General features: G+C 65.4%; 3 protein-coding genes and 1 non-coding gene across 4 annotated transcripts in view; all 4 read right to left on the bottom strand.

Moving 5' to 3' along the window:
• BAZ2A (bromodomain adjacent to zinc finger domain 2A) overlaps nucleotides 1-5,388 on the bottom strand; it is a 16,609-nt gene extending 11,221 nt beyond the window's left edge. Inside the window, exons 1-14 of the mRNA XM_030510300.1 lie at nucleotides 5,248-5,388; nucleotides 4,220-4,348; nucleotides 3,457-3,978; nucleotides 3,204-3,347; nucleotides 2,668-2,817; nucleotides 2,290-2,499; nucleotides 2,145-2,205; nucleotides 1,952-2,060; nucleotides 1,776-1,877; nucleotides 1,476-1,686; nucleotides 1,330-1,391; nucleotides 1,183-1,248; nucleotides 912-1,103; nucleotides 569-823 (exon numbers count right to left, since the gene is read on the bottom strand). Of these exons, the coding sequence (XP_030366160.1) occupies nucleotides 569-823; nucleotides 912-1,103; nucleotides 1,183-1,248; nucleotides 1,330-1,391; nucleotides 1,476-1,686; nucleotides 1,776-1,877; nucleotides 1,952-2,060; nucleotides 2,145-2,205; nucleotides 2,290-2,499; nucleotides 2,668-2,817; nucleotides 3,204-3,347; nucleotides 3,457-3,978; nucleotides 4,220-4,348; nucleotides 5,248-5,257 (2,223 nt within the window). The 5' untranslated portion in view covers nucleotides 5,258-5,388. The remainder of the gene's footprint in view (nucleotides 1-568; nucleotides 824-911; nucleotides 1,104-1,182; nucleotides 1,249-1,329; nucleotides 1,392-1,475; nucleotides 1,687-1,775; nucleotides 1,878-1,951; nucleotides 2,061-2,144; nucleotides 2,206-2,289; nucleotides 2,500-2,667; nucleotides 2,818-3,203; nucleotides 3,348-3,456; nucleotides 3,979-4,219; nucleotides 4,349-5,247) is intronic.
• Nucleotides 5,389-7,185: 1,797 nt separating this feature from the next.
• ATP5F1B (ATP synthase F1 subunit beta) lies at nucleotides 7,186-10,268 on the bottom strand. The gene is made up of 10 exons (XM_030510531.1): nucleotides 10,047-10,268; nucleotides 9,574-9,756; nucleotides 9,181-9,355; nucleotides 8,941-9,062; nucleotides 8,567-8,751; nucleotides 8,326-8,484; nucleotides 8,105-8,227; nucleotides 7,794-8,006; nucleotides 7,488-7,689; nucleotides 7,186-7,387 (listed from the first exon to the last, which is right to left on the bottom strand). The coding sequence occupies exons 1-10, from the start codon at nucleotides 10,186-10,188 to the stop codon at nucleotides 7,290-7,292; spliced, it is 1,602 nt and encodes a 533-aa protein (XP_030366391.1). The 5' UTR covers nucleotides 10,189-10,268; the 3' UTR covers nucleotides 7,186-7,289.
• On the bottom strand, nucleotides 8,823-8,896 carry LOC115618810. Its single transcript, XR_003994855.1, has one exon. It is a non-coding gene; the product is annotated as a small nucleolar RNA SNORD59 (small nucleolar RNA).
• Nucleotides 10,269-10,685: 417 nt separating the features above from the next.
• PTGES3 (prostaglandin E synthase 3) lies at nucleotides 10,686-17,377 on the bottom strand. The gene is made up of 8 exons (XM_030510546.1): nucleotides 17,172-17,377; nucleotides 14,125-14,238; nucleotides 13,217-13,286; nucleotides 12,927-13,025; nucleotides 12,656-12,745; nucleotides 12,445-12,507; nucleotides 11,983-12,007; nucleotides 10,686-11,618 (listed from the first exon to the last, which is right to left on the bottom strand). Coding segments are annotated over exons 1-8 (483 nt in total). The 5' UTR covers nucleotides 17,174-17,377; the 3' UTR covers nucleotides 10,686-11,598.
• Nucleotides 17,378-17,572: the final 195 nt, after the last annotated feature.

Raw genomic sequence — 17,572 nt, forward strand, 5'->3', positions numbered from 1 at the left:
TTGGGATTGGGCAGGGATGGGATGGGCGTGATGACTCCCCACCCCTGGCAGTAGAGCGGCATGCCGCGGTCGGGGCAGGGATGGGGCAGGGATGGGGATGGGATAGGGATGGGGATCATGGCTCGCCTCACCTGGCAGTAGGGCGGCATGCCGGGGTCGGGGCAGGGATGGGATGGGGCAGGGATGAGGCAGGGATGGGGCAGGGATGGGATGGGGCAGGGATGGGATGGGGCAGGGATGGGGCAGGGATGAGGGCAGGGATGAGGGCAGGGATGAGGGCAGGAATGGGGATGGGATAGGGATGGGGATCATGGCTCGCCTCACCTGGCAGTAGGGCGGCATGCCGGGGTCGGGGCAGGGATGGGACGGGATGGGGCAGGGATGGGATGGGATGGGGCAGGGATGGGATGGGATGGGATGGGATGGGGCAGGGGATCATGGCTCCCCTCACCTGGCAGTAGGGCGGCATGCCGGGGTCAGGGCAGGGATGGGATGGGATGGGATGGGGCAGGGATGGGGCAGGGATGGGATGGGATGGGATGGGGCAGGGGATCATGGCTCCCCTCACCTGGCAGTAGGGCGGCATGCCGGGGTCTCCGAGCGCGGCACGCAGCAGCCGCACCAGCAGGTCCTGCAGCCGTCCCGCGCTGTCGCCCAGCCCCAGGAGCCCGTCCTGCAGCGCGCTCAGGCTCGGCACGTCCCTGCCCGGCTCCAGGCCCAGCACCCGCCCGTAGCTCTGCAGGAACTCCACCACCGCCAGGCACTGCGAGAAGGCTGCGCCCGGCAGCACCAGCCCCGGGATGCGCGACAGCGCCGGCAGCGGCTGCAGGGCACGGGCACGGCGACGGTCAGAGGCACCAGGACGAGGCTACGGCGCCACCGGTGCCCCGCTCCGTGCCCCCACAACCTACCTGGTGGTCCCCGAGGCACATGTCCTCCGTCGGCTTCTTCATCTCCTCCAGGATGAGCTGCTGGCGCTGCCGCTCCTCCAGCCGCCGCTGCGCCGCCAGCCCCTTGTCCGCCTTCCGAGCCCCCTTCCCCTTCTTCTCCTTGGGACGGGCTTTCTCTTTGCCCTTCTCCGCTTTGCCCTTCTTCTCCTTGGCCTAAGGAGCGGTGGGATGCGCGAGGGGAGCAGCTCCATCACCTCCCCTCTTCCTTCCCCCCTCGTACCCACGGACTCACCTTGCACTTCTTCTTGGCCTCCTTCGCTCTGGGCGCTTTGGCTTCTTGCTTCTGCTTGTTCTTAGCCTGGAAGGGACCAAACCCAAGCTCAAGCACCCAACGGGTCCCCCAGACCCTCCCCTCCAAGCCCCGTGCATCCGCTCACACCTTCCTCCTCATTTTCTTCTTGATCTTGCTCATTTTCAGCTTGTCTTCATCGCTCAGCACCTCTATGAGAGCAAAAAGGGATGGAGTCCATGGAGCCGTGGCCGGGGTCCCACCGGCACCCCCAGTGCTGCCCCATAGGGCCGTACCTTGTGCCTCCAGCCTCTTGAGCAGCCTCGCATCCGTCTTGCTCAGCAAATCCACCATCTTGGCCTTGGGGGGCCGGCCCCGGCCGCGTTTGGCCGCCGGCGCCTCCTTGGCCTTGGTCTTCTCGGCGTTGCGGGGCCGGCCGCGCTTGCCCGTGATGGCCTGGATGCGGGAGGGGATCTCCTCGGGGCTCAGCTTCACCCACTGCACACCCTGCGCCACGACACGGGGTCACCCCTCTGCAGCGTCCATGGCGGGGGGGGACACACACACGGACATGGGGGGAGAGCCCCCAGACCCACCTCCGGCGTGTCCCGCTCCTCGTAGAAGTCTCCCACCGGCATGCGAGGGCTGAAGCTGAAGTGCTCGCGCCGCACGTCCTGCACCACGTTCCTGCTTAGGTACTAGGGAAGAGGAAGAGGAAGGTGAAGGCAGTGAAGGGGGCTCAGCGGTTGGGGGCTCTGTGTTGTCCCCGTACCTTGATCACCTCCGGGAACTGCTTCATCCTCTTCCCACACGGCCCATAGTACCACGTCTCTCCCTGCCACCGGTGGTTCCCCTTCTTGATCCGCACCTCGCGCCTCCACCTGGGCACAGGGAGCTTCAGCCCGGTGCTATGGGGCAGCCGTGGGGCAGGGTATGGGGGGGACACACGGAGGGGTGCCACGTACCCGTGCTGCAGGGGGAAGCGCACCTCCTCCTGCGTGGCGATGCGCCGGCGCGGGACATCACCTGCGGGACACGGGATGGGTGCTGGGCTCAAGGGTGCTGGTTGTGGGGGGCTCATGTGGGGGCTTAAGGTGGGTCTGGACCTACCTGATGCTGAGGAGCTCAGCACCGCGGCGCCCGGTGCGGATGGAGCCTCCGGGCTGCTGTCGGCAGCTTCTTCCTCCTCCTCCTCCTCCTCTTCCTCCTCCTCCTCGGATGGGGCCGGCGACTCCGGGGTCTCCATCGCGGGGTCCAGCTCCAGGGACCCCGACTCCTCCAGCCCCGCGTGGCTGCTGCTGTTCAGCTCCACGCTGCTGTCTATGGGGCCAAGGTCAGGGATGTCACTGCCTGCTCTGCCCCAGGGCACAGGTAACACCCCCCCTGCAATGGGGGGGCTTGGACCCCCTGGCATCCCTCCTGGGCTCCCGGTGCCTGCACTGGCGCATCCATCACGGGCTCCCCATAGCCCCGGTGTGGGGCACGTACCGTGCAGTGCGGGCGAGCCGGGCCCGGTGAGCAGCGGGGGGGGCAGGAGGCTGAAGGGGCCATCGTGCAGGTCGGGGGGGTCCCCAAGGGGGGACTTGTCGCTCACGAGCTGCGAGTCGTCCATAGCGTAGAGATCCCCGGCACCGGGATCTGGGAGAGGGGGGAAGCGGCCGGAGTGGGGCTGATGGAGCGGGGGGGGCACAGACCCACATCTCCCCCCCCGACACCCCCCCCCCCCCCCCCAAAGGATGAATAGGCACCGGCACAAGAGGGGTTAAAGGGTTTGGGAACCCCCGGCCACGCCTCCGCCGCTGGGAAGCGGAGCCCAAAATGGCCGAGGTGGATGTGGAGCAGCAGCGCGGAAGTTGAGCGCTGAGCAACCGCCTCGTCACGGCTGGGAAGGGACGGGAAGGACGGGAAGAGCAGCAGGGAGCGCGGAGGAGGCCGGCGCGGGCCCGCCCCTGCCCGCCCCGAGCTGCTCCATCACCGTCCCCATCGCCACAGCCCCGCACCCCCTTCCTCTGCCCCTTCCCTACCTGTGCCCAGCGACCCAAAGGGCTCCAGAGGGTCCTCGCTGAGGATATGAGCATCCTCCAGCCGGGGGGCGATGGGCGACGCGTCCCCCAGCCCCGGCCCCCCCGCGCCGGGGGCAGCCCCGTTGTAGCTGCACATCTTCAGGTCTAAAGGGAACAACGGACCCAACGCACCCCCTATAGCAGCAGGATGGGGATAGAGCCAACGGTGCCGTCCCAGCGCCCATGGCCATGGTGCCGCAGCACCGGGACCTACCCGGCTGCGCCTCCTCCAGCTCCATGCTGCCCACCAGCCCGCCGCCGTTCTCCGTTAGAGCAGCCGGGATCTCTTTGGCTGCGGCGTCGGTGCCTCCATCACCGGTACCCGGCTCCTCCGGCGGCAGCGAGAAGGGCTGAGCAGCCCCATAGAAACCCGGCGGCCCGTTCTGCATCAGCTCGAAGCTCTGCTCGTGGAAGGAGTCATAGAGCTCCTGCGAGTCGAAGTTGAGCCCCATGGGGCCGGCGGTGCCGTTGCCCCACAGCTCCTGCGCGGGCGCGCGGAGGTTGGTGCCGTGTCCCGGGGACCGGGGCTCGGTGCCGTTGAGCGGGAACAGCGGCGGGGTGGCGGCGCGGCCATCCTTGAGGCCGCCGGTGCCGGGGTACGGAGCGTAGTCCCATAGGCAGTCATAGGAGCGGAGGGGCTGTGTGCCCGCGGGTGGCGAGCTGGGGGCCAAGGTCCCTGAAGTACTGGGGTGAGATACAGTAGAGAAGCCATTGACATTCATGCCCCCGTTCAGACCTACGAGGGAGACAAAGAGACGAGGGTCAAGGGGCTGTTTCTCAACCCCCCCCCCGCCATTCCTGCTGCCTGCACCGAGGGCTCCGTGCCCGGTGGAACCGGCTCCGGATGCCGGGGATTAACCGGGTGCTTGGCATCAGCTGACGGGGCAAATCCACCCGGTTCCATCCATCCCGGCGCGGTGGCTTTTCTAGGCCAACGGCCCCTATAGGGACACAACGGCCCCTATGGGGACACTTACTTTTCCCTTGCGGGGAGAAGCCGAGCGCGGAGCTGGGGGCGAAGGGGCTGTCCCCTGAGGCAGAGGCGGGTTTCGGTCCTGAGGCAGCGGGTGCGGAGGTGAAGGTGAAATGGTTGTTTGCTTCCATATCTGCGGAGGGGACAAGAGGCACCAGGGTCAAGCGCTGATGGGGATGGAGCAGGGGGAGCTCCATGCCTGGAGCTCAAGGGGAACGTGGCCAAGGACAGCAGCGTTGAGAAGAGCCGGTGCCCCCCCAATGGAAGGGACCCCCATAGCAAAGACCCAAGCTCTGCACCCCCCCCCCTTGGACACCTCCAGGGCTGTCACCACTGCGGCAGCGCCCGCAGCAGGATCCTCACGTCATGTCTGGAGCCGGAGCCGACAGTGACCTTCACCAGGGGGGAGCAGCTTTGCTGCCCCCAAAGCACAGAACCACGGCGATGGCACCCGCCTGCGCCCCCCCCCCCAAGGGGGTGCCATGGGGCTGGTGGAGCAGCATCAACCCCACGGAGCCAGCGGAGCCGGTATCGCCCCGATCCCACCGTCGGCTCCGGATGCTGCCGCGGCTCAGCCCATGTCGAAACCCTGGCGGGGATTTCATCACGCCCTGACCCGCCGGAGGCCCCCGGCCGCGGCCACCGGTGATTCACGCGCCGGAGGAACCCGTATGGGCGGTGACGGCGCTGCCGCACGTCCCGGGATGGCCCCGCAGCCGCGGCCTGGCACCGGGATGCCGGTGCTGGAGGTCAGAGCAGGCGGCAAAGGGATGCGCTGGATGCAGGTGGCGGGATGGGATGGGATGCGATGGACACAGGCCCGCGGTGAAGGGGATGGGAGAGCCGGGATGGTGGGAGCCGGTGTCACCGGTGCGGGGCCCGGTGCTCCCCCCCGCCGGCAGCGGCACGTGACCGGGAGCGGAGCCGCAAACTGGGCCACGGTGAGTAACCGGAGCCAGGACACGGAGCAGGGTCCCGGTGGCAACGGGTCCCCACAGACCCCGGTAGAGCCGACGTGGCAGCACCGCGTACCCGGTGCCATAGATCCGGTGCCATAACTCGGAGCCGGCGACACCGGGAGCGAGACACGACCCGGTTAAAAAGGACGTTCCAAACACAAGGAGACGCAACAACCGGCGGCAAGAACCGGCCATTTCCCGGCCGCTTCCTGCAGGGGGGGGGTGTGGGGGACGGACACGGACACGGCACCGGGAACCCCCCCTCCGCCCACAGCGGGGACCCCCCTGTCCCCATGCAATGACACCCCCCTTCAACCGGGCCCCGTTGGGATGGAGGAGCGTCCCCCCCCGCCTTCCCGGGAGGCGGAACCGGACGGGGCGGGGGGGCAAACGGGTGGGACACACACACACACACACACACGGGGACTCCCTTTCCGTGCGGGATGGGGAGCGGGGGGGGGGGTCACCGAGTGCCGGTAACGGAGGGGGACGACACGACACGGGGGTGTCTTACCGGTCACCGGAGGGGGTCACTGTCTCCCCGCAGCCCCCCCGCGAGGGGCCGCAACCACCCCCCCCTTTCCCCCCCAGCGCCGCCGTTAACAGCCGCGGCGGAGCGTTACCGGTACCGTTACCGTGTCCGTGCCCCCCCCCCCCCCGCCCGCACCTGCCGGCGGCGCCCCGGGCCCGGCTCAGGCGGCGCGGGGCGGGACGCGGCTCCTCATGGCGCGGTCCCTCCGCACGGACCGGGCCGGGCCCGGGCGGCGGCGGCGGCGGCGCAGGGCAGGAAGCGGCGGTCCCAGCTCCGCCCCCCCCCCCCGCGCACGTCACCGCCGCCGCGATCGCGTCACCGGGAGCGGCGCGCGCGTCACCGGAGAGGGAGGGGGGGGGGGGGGGGGGATGAGGGGGGGGGGGAGGCGGAGCCGAGCGCCCACGTGGGATGTGTGTGGGGGGGGAGATCCCCGCCCCCCGGTGGGGTCAAAGCGGGGGGAATTCCCCCCCCCCCCCAACCCAGCCCGACCCCCGGGATCCCCGGTGACGTCACGCGCTGCGCAGCGCCGGGGGTGGCCTCGGTACCGTGTGGTGGTGGTGGGGGGGTGTCCCAGTGCGGTCCCAAAGGGAATGGGGGGGGGATATGGGGATATCCCGGCCCGGTGCGCGGCGGGGGGGGGGGGGGGGCGGTGTGTGTCCGGTGGTGCTGAGTCCCTTCACCGAGCCCGGGGTCCCGGTGCAGCCCGGTGCGGGGGGGGGGCTCCACGTCCCGTCCCGCATGATACGAACCTATGAGGGGGGGCAGCCCCGGTGCGGATCTATGGGGTGCGGGGGGGGGCAGCCCCAGTGCGACCTATGGAGGGGGGGGGGGGGCAGCCCCGGTACGTACCTATGGGGTGTTGGGGGGGGGCAGCCCCGGTACGGACCTATGGAGGGGGGGGGCAAGCCCCAGTGCGACCTATGGCGGGGGGGGGGGGCAGCCCCGGTACGTACCTGTGTGTTGGGGGGGGCAGCCCCGCCGCCCGCCCGGCGCGCTCCCGGTGCCGGTCCCGGTGTCGCGCAGGTGCTCCCGGCCCCGCGTGATGTCAGCGGCCGCCACCGCCCCCTCCGCCGCGGGGACGCGCCGCCATTTAAAGGGACCGCGGCCCCGTTTGGGTTCGGGGTGTCCCGTGTGTGTCTGTGTGTGTGTGTGTCCCCCCCTCTCCCTTCCTTAACCCGGGGGTGCAGCGCTTGTGCGGACCCCCCCATTGGGAACCCGTCCATGAGACCCCCACCCCGGTGGGGGGTGTCCCCGGTGCCGCGGCCCCCCCCCCAGGATGGAGCATTTGTGGCCATAGGGCTTTGTGCTGCAAAATGGTGGAGCCCAAAGGGGGGGGCACATGAGGATGTACACCGGGACCGGTGCCCCCCTCCCTCCATAACCGGGCTGGGGGTGCGTTTGTGTGACCCCCATCTCCTGGGCCCCCCCTATTTGAGCCCAGTGCCCCCCCCCCCCCATAGCTCACACGAGGCCCCCGGGGGTGTTTTCAACTGATGTTTTATTGGAAACATTAAATATTGGGGGGTGAGGGCCTGGGATGGGGGGGGTCCGGGGGGGGTTCTCTGGTGTGGGGGGGGCCGCGTTCAAGCATGTTCTTCAGCCAACTTCTCTGCCTTGGCCACTGCCTCCTCGATGGGCCCCACCATGTAGAAGGCTTGTTCTGGGAGATGGTCGTATTCACCTGCGGGGAGATGGGGTGTCAGAAGGAGAAAGGCAGGGGGGGGACCCCCGATGTGTGTGTGTGTGTCCCCCCTCCTCCTGCATCCCGGCTCTCACTGTACCTGCCAGGATCTGCTTGAAGCCCTTGATGGTCTCCTGCAGCGGCACGAGTTTGCCCATGTGGCCGGTGAAGACCTCGGCCACTTGGAAGGGTTGGGATAAGAAGCGCTGGATCTTGCGGGCCCGCGCCACCGTCAGCTTGTCCTCCTCGGAGAGCTCGTCCATGCCCAGGATGGCGATGATGTCCTGCAGGGACTTATAGTCCTGCAAAGAGCAGAAAAGGGGGGGGAAAGCGGGGGGGGGCGAGGGTGAGCGGCTCCACGTGCACCCCCCTAGCTTCCTACGGGGGGCAGCCCTGGATCCCTCACCTGCAGGATCTTCTGCACCCCTCGAGCCACGTCGTAGTGCTCGGGCCCCACGATGTTGGGGTCCATGATGCGGGAGGTAGAATCCAAGGGGTCCACGGCGGGGTAGATGCCCAGCTCGGCGATGGCGCGGGACAGCACCGTCGTGGCGTCCAAGTGGGCAAAGGTGGTGGCAGGGGCAGGGTCGGTCAAGTCATCGGCCGGCACGTAGATGGCCTGAGGACGGGAGGGGACATTGGGGACAAGAGGGGACATGGGGACAGGGGGTACACTGGGAACAGCACCCCTGGGGTGCACCGTGGTTGTGGCCTCACCTGCACCGAGGTGATGGAGCCCTTGCGCGTGGTGGTGATCCGCTCCTGCATGGTGCCCATGTCGGTGGCCAGGGTGGGCTGGTAGCCCACGGCAGAGGGGATCCTCCCCAGCAGAGCTGACACCTTGAGGGGGGGGCACACACAGAGCCCGTGAGGCTGCACTAGTGGATGGAGGGGATGGGGGGGTCACACACACACAGCGCCTGGTGCTGAGCACCCACCTCGGAGCCAGCCTGGGTGAAGCGGAAGATGTTGTCGATGAAGAGCAGCACGTCCTGACCCTCCTGGTCCCTGAAGTACTCGGCCACCGTCAGCCCGGTCAGGGCCACCCTGGCGCGGGCACCGGGGGGCTCGTTCATCTGCCCATAGACCAGAGCGACCTGCGGGCGAGGACACCGGGTGGGCACGGTCCTACCGGTCCCCTGTGGATCCCCCCCCCGTCAGGAGACCCCCAAAACACACCTTGGAGGTGGCATCTTTGAGGTTGATGACCCCGGACTCGATCATCTCGTGGTACAAGTCGTTGCCCTCGCGGGTCCTCTCCCCGACGCCGGCGAACACCGAGTAGCCACCGTGGGCTTTGGCCACGTTGTTGATGAGCTCCATGATCAGCACCGTTTTGCCCACGCCGGCACCTCCGAACAAACCTGGCAACAGGGAATCCCGGCTCAATCCCGGGCCCATCCGGCTGCTCCCCCCATCTCCCTGCGCCCCTTTTCCTCCTCAGAGCAATACACGTGGCTTCAGCCAGCTCAGAAGAACGAAAGTCAAACGGTTCCTCATCAGTGAAGGAAACTCCTGGTCCCCCCCCCCCGACGCCCCCAGGGACCACGCACCGATCTTGCCACCCTTGGCATAGGGTGCCAGCAGATCCACCACCTTGATCCCTGTCACCAGGATCTCCTGTTCCACGCTCATCTCCACGAACTCGGGGGCTTCGGCGTGAATAGCAGCAAACCTGAAGGGAGGAACGGGGCTGAGGGGCTCAAACCGGGACCCGGCGCGAGCGCGGATCCTGCTCACGGGGCCGGGACGTGGCACAAGCGCGCCCAGAGCCAAACCCAACCCTCGCTCACTGTTTGGTTGTGATGGGGCCCCTCTCATCGATGGGTTCCCCGATGACATTCATGATCCTGCCCAAGGTCTCGGGGCCGACGGGGATGCGGATGGGAGCTCCGGAGTCCAGAACCTTCTGGCCCCTCACCAGCCCCTCGGTGCCGTCCATGGCGATGGTGCGCACCGTGTTCTCCCCTGCCAACGGCCAAGGGCAGCGTCGCGGCAGCGCCCTCGGGCTGACCCTGAGGAGCTGCTGGCGCCTTCCCCGGCCCCCGGAACACAATATCCCAAAGGAAAACGTGGTCCCGAAGCCATTTCCCTCCCCTTCAGGTTGAAATCCGCGGCTCCAGGACGGAAAATCAATGGAAACGCATCGTCATGGGAGGAGCGGGAGCGCCACTGCGGATACTCACCGAGGTGCTGAGCCACCTCCAGCACCAGCCGCGTCTCCCTGCCCTGCACCTCAAGGGCGTTCAAGATGGGGGGCAGCCCCTCGTCGAACTGCACGTCCACCACGGCCCCGATCACGGCCACGATGCGGCCGGTGCTGGAGCCGGCCTTGGCCGCGGGGGCTGCGGGGGCCGCATAGTCCCGGCCTGGAGCGGGGGAAGACAAAAGGGACGAGTCAAGGTCGGGCGGGGAACGGCAGCTCCGGCCGCCCCTATGGGGCTGCGGCACCACCGGAGACCCCCGTGACCCCCCCCGGTACCCCGCGCCCCCCCCCCCCCGGTGCAATCGAGGCCCGCCCCGGTGCACCTGAACCCGCCACGGTGCAATCGGTGCCCCCCCCCGGTGCATCCCCGCCGCGCCTCCACGTCCCGTTCGGCCCCGGCCCCTCACCCGCGTAGGCCCCAAGGTGACCCCGCGGGCGCCGCCCCGCACTCACGCGGCTCGGCGGCGGCGGCGGGCGCGGCCCCGCGGCTCAGCAGCAGCGGGAGGAGGTCGCGGCCGGGCCCGGCCCCGCGGCGCAGCAGCGGCCGAACGGCGGCGGCGGCCGCCACCGAGCCCCGACCCGCCAGCCCCAACATGGCGCCGCCGACTGAGCGCCGCGCCCCGCCCGCCCCTGCACGGCCCTCGGGGGGCGGGACGGCGGCTCCACGTCGCGGACCCCATTGGGTACCGCGCTGCGCGTCCTCGCTTTCCTATTGGCAACGCTTGCCTCGGCGCTCGCTGGCTCGCAGCGACGCCATTGGGCAGCGCTTCTATCCGTCAAGGAGAGCTGTGAGGTGATAGGGTGAGTGTAGCGGGAAGGGGCGGGGCCAGGCGGAGCGCGGCGGAAGCGGCCGCGCACGTGTCCGCGGTTGTCCTTGGTCCGGGCGCGGTGACCGCGGCACCGGCACCGGCGCCGGTTCCGTCCCCCCCGTCCCCCCCCCCCCCGGCCCATTGCGGCCAATGCAGCCGCCGTTCCCCCCGGCCCATCTCCCCCCTCCCGCCCTTCCATTGCGGCCAATGCAGCCGCCAGCCCCGCCTCCCCCGGTACCCCCGGTAGCCGCCGGTGCAGAGCGGGCGCAGCAGGAGGCGAGGCCCGGGAGTCTTCAACAGTTTATTAGAAAGAATGCAGACATTAAAAAAATCCCAGCTGCTCGGAACACAAATTGAGGTTTTTCAGCCCGGTTGGGAGGTGCCCCGGGGGGGGCGGCGGGGAAGGGGCGGGCGTGGGGGGGTGCCCGGTGCTCCCGGTGCCTCCCCCCGTTCTCGCTTCCACACCCACAGTGCAAATAGGATTTGGTCTAAAGGAACAGCTCAACAAGCAACAATGTACAGGCATCGCCCCGGAGGAGAGGAGCAGGAGGAGGAGGAGGGTGTAAAGCTTTAGAGCCAAACGGTACCAGGGGCCAGGCTCCGGCCTCCGGTACACGGTGACCCGGGATGGAACGACACCGCCCCCCCCCGGGAGGAGAACTGGTGCTGCCTTTTCAATACAAAGTTTAGTGGAAGGGCCCCAACACCATGAGCCAACAGCCCCAGTTCTTGTTCCCGGTCCAAACATCCCATTTCAGGCCACAGGGACTGGGGAAAAAGGGGGAGAAAAAAGGGGGGGGGGGGGGGAAGGAAAATGCTTATTTCTATCAACTTGGTGTCAACTCGGGGTTCTCCCATGGGAATTACATCTGCTACGAGGCAAGGAGGCTCTGTAAACTTTATTGCAACTGGTCTGTCTCGATGGCCTACACCTCAACTGGGGGGGGGGTTGGTTGTGGGTCGCTTTTGGAAGTCTGGAAAACTGGTTCATGCATAAAGTTATTGCCTCTCGTGGCTTTAAGACCGCCCCGTGCCATGGTACACACCTACCACCAGTGAAGCCATTGAAAATGGACTGAAAATGGGTTAAAGGATGCAGGAGCTCCCGTTAGGGCTATCAACTCAGGAATTCTTATCTCGGTTATGAAATGTTGTGATGAAGTTCTTTCCGCAAACCCTGAAGACGCCACTTTTCCTTACTCCAGATCTGGCATTTCTAGAGAGGGAAGAGAAGAGAGAAGAGCATCAGTGGCTTTGGGTTAGCTTTGAAGCCTTGTTTCATCCCCCCCTCAGCCCAGGATTGGGGCATTTGGAGGCCTCTGGGACTGGTTCTTCACAAGGAAGAGCCATGGGCAGGCACCGAAACCACCCGAGGAGGCGCCTCCATGGGCAGGGCTGCTCTTAAAGCAAAGCCTCCGCTGGCTGGGAAGGTCAAACTGGGATTTCAGGCTGGTGTGGAAAGGCTTCCACTGGATTACAGCCCTCAGCCAGCCCTGGCGTTAGCTCAGAGCCAGGGTTCAGGGAGCGACAGGAGGGAACGCTCGTGGTGCCACGTGGAATCACGCTGGGACACGACTTACTTTCATCATCACTGTCTGGTGAGTCCTGGGAAGAAGAAGAAACAACATTAACTGGAGAGGACTGGGCTGGAAGGAGCTTTTCCCTCCACCACCACCCCCCTGCCAGCAAAGGAGCTGCTGTTCCTGCAGCATGAGCTCGGTTCGGCCTCGCTGCCATGAGGAGCTACAGACCCATCACATCCATGGGCTCTGGAGCCAGGCTGGGGCAGCCTGGAGAGGAGAAGGCTCCTGAAGGGGACACCTTAGAGCAGCTCCAGAGCCTAAAGGGGCTCCAGGAAACCTGGAGAGGGGCTTTGGACAAGGGATGGAGGGACAGGCCAAGGGGAATGGCTTTAAGCTGCCAGAGGGTGGAGATGGGATCTGAGGCAGAAGCTCTTCCCTGTGAGCCCCAGCCACGCTTTGGTGCTACTGAAGAGCCTGACCTCAGCACAGAGCAATGTGTATTTACTACAAAGCACTTACATCATCTGCCCCATCTACTTCTGGCAAGTCTACGTCGTCATCTCCACCCATGTTGTTCATCATCTGCTCCACAGAGATAAAGCCACGTTAGAGAGGGTGAAGCACCACAAGCCCTCAGCAACCAGAGACCGCTGGGAAGAGGAGGAAGGCTCTTCCTCGAGAGAGCCGCAGGGAAGGAAACCCAAACTTCCAGGGATTCATGTTCCCCTACCTCGGAAAAGCGATCGAAATTGGACATGTCTTCATCTGAGTCATCTTCCCAGTCTTTCCAGTTGTTGAAGTCCACGCTGAGCCAGTTGAGCTGCACGGCAACACAAGGAGGTTAGCGCAGGACAAGCAAGTACCGAGCTGCTCCCGGAGGAAGGTCAGGCAGGAGCGCTGCTCTGATCACAAGTGACCCGTGAGCTGCTGCAGCCTTTAAACACCACCCAAATAGGAAGCCTCCCGTGCAAAAGCAGGGAGACAAGAGGAGCTGAACCCACCTTTGCCCTCTCTTTCGTTAACCTGGGCCATGCCTGACCAGACTCTCCTTTTCGTAAACAACACAAGATTGATCTGTCTGTTCTTTTATGCTTTGATTCCTGAAAGGGAGGAAAATCCCTGTTAGCATCATCCCCAAGAGCTGCTTTTATCACTTATCTTGAGCTTTCAACTCCTCCTTTGCCCTGAAAACCACCATCCAGAGGTGCTTTCAAGGCAGAATGTGCCCCCCAGCATCCTGTCTCCCAGGACACAGCACTAAGAAGCCGGGAGGAGTCAGGGGGATACTTACATTTGGATCAATATTATTAAAAAGGTCGATTTCATTTAAATGTTTAAAGTTATCGCTTCCTCCAAGACAACTGTTGAGAGAAAACAAGATGTGGTTGGTACAAACCAGCTCCTAGAACAGACACACTTCACCTCCACATCAACAAACACGTCCTCTCCCTGCTCCCAGCCTGCTTGTTGTGTCTCTCCCTGCGCTTCTACCCACTATCTGGGTCACTAGTGGTGGGTCACAACAGCCCCATGGAATGCTTCGGGCTGGGGGAAGCTGCTCAGGGAAAAGGACCTGCATTGATGGAGCAGCCAAGAAGCCCCCAGCATCCTGGCCTGGCTCAGCACCAGTGCGGCAGCAGGGCCAGGGCAGTGACTGTCCCCCTGTGCTGGGCACTGGTGAGGCTGCACCTCAAATCCTGTGTCAGTTCTGGGCCCCTCACCCCAAGAGAGACATTGAGGGGCTGGAGCGGGGCCAGAGAAGGGCCCCGGAGCTGGTGCAGGGCCTGGAGCACAAGTGTGATGGGGAACGGCTGAGGGACCTGGGGGGTTTAGTCTGGAGAAGAGAAGGCTCAGGGGGGACCTTCTCGCTCTCTGCAACTGCCTGACAGGAGGATGGAGCCAGGAGGGGGCTGGTCTCTGCTCCCAAGGGGTGGGACAAGAGGAACCAGCCTCAAGCTGCCCCAGGGGAGGTTTAGATGGAGCTGAGGAACAATTCCTTCCCCAGAGGGTGCTCGGGCATTGGAACAGGCTGCCCAGGGCAGGGCTGGAGCCACCGGCCCTACAAGTACTCACACCCCGTGTGCCCGAGGCCTCAGTGCCGTGGGTCAGGGGAGGCCTTGGCAGTGCTTGATGCTCTTAAAGCTCTTTGCCCCCCCGGTTGATTCCATGGCCCCCTGGCTCCCGGACCCAGCCACGCACCTGAAGGTGAGTTTGGACTTCTCGAAGTTTACATTGACGTCTTTGCTGTCCTCCACGCAGAACTCGATGAAGACGTAGTCTCTGCGGTCGTACCACTTGGCGGAAGCGGGCTGCCTGCGGGGACACGGCGACAACGAGCTCAGCTCCCACACACACAATGACTTCAAGGAGTGACCCCCCCCCAAAACGCTCCTTGACGAAGCGGAGACCCGAATCGATGTGAAAGCAAAGCAAAACGACGCCAAACTTTAGGATGAGCTGCTACAAGCGAGGGAAAGGAGCAGCTCCGTGATGCTTTTTGTCACCCAAAGAGGTCCAACCCCAAAGAGGAGCCACTAAACCCCCTTCTGGATGTTGCCACAGCCTCTGGTTCACACTCTTGGGTGCCCGTTGGCTTGCTCCAACCACCACAAGCAGCAACAACCAGCAAGCAGCACAGGGCTCCTGAGCTGGGCTGATGTTCCATGCTCTGAGCGAGCCGAATGGTCACTCACCGCGGTGCTTCGGGCAGCTGGGGGAAGCTGAGGCCCAAACCCAGCTGTGGGTGCCCCGAGGAGCGGGTGCTGGGTGCTGCCATCCCTCTCCAAGCTGGCACAAGAGGCATTCCCGCCTCCCGGTGCCGGGCTTTCCAAAGAGGTTTCGACGCAAGGGATCCGCGACGGGTTCAGTGCTCGGGATGGAAGTGCAGCACAACGGCCTCATCCAGCGCCAGCAGCACCCGCTGACGTGCAGGAAGCAGCTCTCGGAGGCCAGGGACGGAGAGGGGAAACCCCCGGGGGTTCCTCAACGCAACCCTGAAGGTGCTGCCCAGCGGGTGCCAAGCCAGCAGCTTCCCTTGGCGCGGCGCTGCAGGACAAGGTGCTGCAGCCCCACGTGAGGGGCAGCACGTTTCCTCCCAATTCCTTCGTGGACACCAATTTCCTCTTCAAATAGGGAATGGAAGTCTCAGAGGGGGGAAAAAGACGAGGCTGAAAGGACCTTCTGTGCCCCTCGGGTGCAGCAGCACCAACAACCCGCTCACGCCTCCAAACCCCGACCGAGCTCAGGGAACCTCGTGCCCATCCAAGGGGCTGCAAGAGAACAATCTCCTCCAGCACAATTCCCATTCCCAACCTTTTATCCGGGTTTTCCCATCTCAAATCCTTCCTTTGGGAGGGTGAAAACTTGCCCTTGGCCTTGAGTGAGGCCTGGCCATCCAGCACCAGCAACACGGGATACTTGGAGCTGCAAACCCAACTTTGGGATGAGACAGACGTCGAGATTCCAAGGAGATTCCACACCCAGGGAAGCTGCTGCTGGAGCCTTCAAGTGCTCCAAGTGCTGCAGGAGGTGCTCCTGCACCCCCAGGACATCTGCTGGTTCCTTCCTGATGCTCCAAAAGGAGCCCAACGCTTCCTCCTCGCTCAACCAGCCTCATCCCAGCGTCAAGCCAAGAGCTTTGCTTGGGACCATCCCCACGTCCTCAGGGGGTTCAGGTCTCCCTGGAGCTTCATGGAAACACTGCTCCATCCCGTGCAGCAACACAGCCCCGGGAACAGCTCCTGCGTTCCATGGAATGGGTTGGAAGGGACCTTAAGATCACCCAGTTCCAACCCCCTGCCATGGGCAGGGATGCCTCACACTAGAGCAGGTTGCTCCAACCTGGCCTTGAACTCTGCCAGGGATGGAGCATCCAAACCTTCTCCATTCAACCCATCCCAGTGTCCCAGCACCCTCACAGGGAAGAACTTCTTCCTTATCTCCAACCTGAACTTCCCCTGTTTCAGTTTGAACCCATCACCCCTTGTCCTGTCGCTCCATCCCTGATGAAGGTCCCTCTCCAGCATCCTTGGAGCCCCTTCAGCCCCTGGAGCTGCTCTGAGGTCTCCACGCAGCTTCTCTTCTCCAGCTCCAATGTTCCCAACCTGGCTCCATCCGGGAGCTGCTGGATCATCCTCGTGGCCTCCTCTGGCCTCGCTCCACCAGCTTCATGTCCCGATGTTGGGGCCACCACAACGGCTCACAGCGCTCCATGCCCAGCCAGGGCTTCCTGTGGCAATTCCCATCTCCCTGCCTCTTCCAGTCACTCACTGAGCAGACAATCCCAGGATCGCAGAACAGCTTCCAGGAGCTCCGGAGCCACGTTCCAGCTTCACCCATGAGACCTCGATGGAAGCCCCAGGGTCGGTGCGGACACCCACCTCCAGCTTAGCCACAGAGCTCAACCTTCAGCCATCCAAGATGCTTCCAAACCCATCCTTGTGTGTGCTCAGCCCCTCAGGATCCTGCGTTCATGGCCTGGGATGTATCCTGACCATTCCTACAGCTTGAGGATGCTGCCGGATGACATTTCCCCCCCCAGACAGCAGGTAAGAGACCGGGGTTACAGACCGAGCTTCGCTTTCGCTTCTAATTGGGCTTTTTCAGTTAAACCCCCCCCTCTCATTTCACACCAAACAACCCAACCGGAGCTTCAAACCGATGCTTTCCACAGGCGCTAAACGAGAGCATCCAACTTCCTCACCCATCCTGACGGAGCAGCCCCATCCTTTGGGGCTCCAAAGCACCAACCCCCCCCCCCAGGACCCGGCCCCTCGGTAGGCGCCGCTGCCCCGTTCCCCTCCATCCCCACCGCAACGTTCAGCGCTACCGGACAACGTCCCACGGCCGGGGCCGGGACACGCTTTCAGCACAACGAGGGAGCTCCGGAGAGGCCGAGAGCTGCGCTTCCCGCCTCCCCCTCGGCACACACGTGTCTCCAGGAGGCCCTTTCTCGGTATGACCGTGCAAGCGGCGGGACTCACGGTGTGTGTGTGTGGGGGGGGTTGAACCGGTTGAACCGCGACCACCCCCATCCCCACCCCACAACCGCCCCATTCATCCGCACACCCCCCCCGGGGGGGCCGGACACGGGGGGGGGGGAGGGGGCGCGCACACACACACAGAACCAGCCCCCCCCACCGGTACCGGAGCCCGCCCCCCCCCCCACCACCACAAGGTCACCACACGGGGCCCGCTCGCCGCGGCCGCGGGGCCCGCTCCCGCCGCCGCCCCCCCACAGGGCTCACATGTCTCCGGCGCGGTCCCGGGCGGGCTCCGGTGCGTGCGGGGCGCGGGGGGGGCAGTGCCGGGGCTCCGGGGCGGCGGCGGCGGCGGCGGGCTCGGGGCTGCGGCCTCGCTCCCACAATGCCCCGCGCGTTGGTGACGCAGCAAAATGCCCCCCCTCCCCTCCGCCCGCGCATGCGCGGCGCCGGCTCCCCCCCTCCCCGCACACACCTCCCTTCTAGCAGCTTCTCGCCCGGAGCGGAGGGAGGGGGCGGGAAGGAGGGGACGGCGGTTGCCATGGAGACGGGGCAGCGCTATTCCGGGTCCTAGCGCCCGCCCTGCCACATTCCAACACGTCGGGGAGGGAATCGCGTCGCTGCTCCCCAAGAATCCCGACGTTATCCACCGGGAATCCCGGCACTCC

This window comes from Strigops habroptila, chromosome 23, assembly GCF_004027225.2.
Source record: "Strigops habroptila isolate Jane chromosome 23, bStrHab1.2.pri, whole genome shotgun sequence".
Classification (NCBI taxonomy): Eukaryota; Metazoa; Chordata; class Aves; order Psittaciformes; family Psittacidae; genus Strigops; species Strigops habroptila.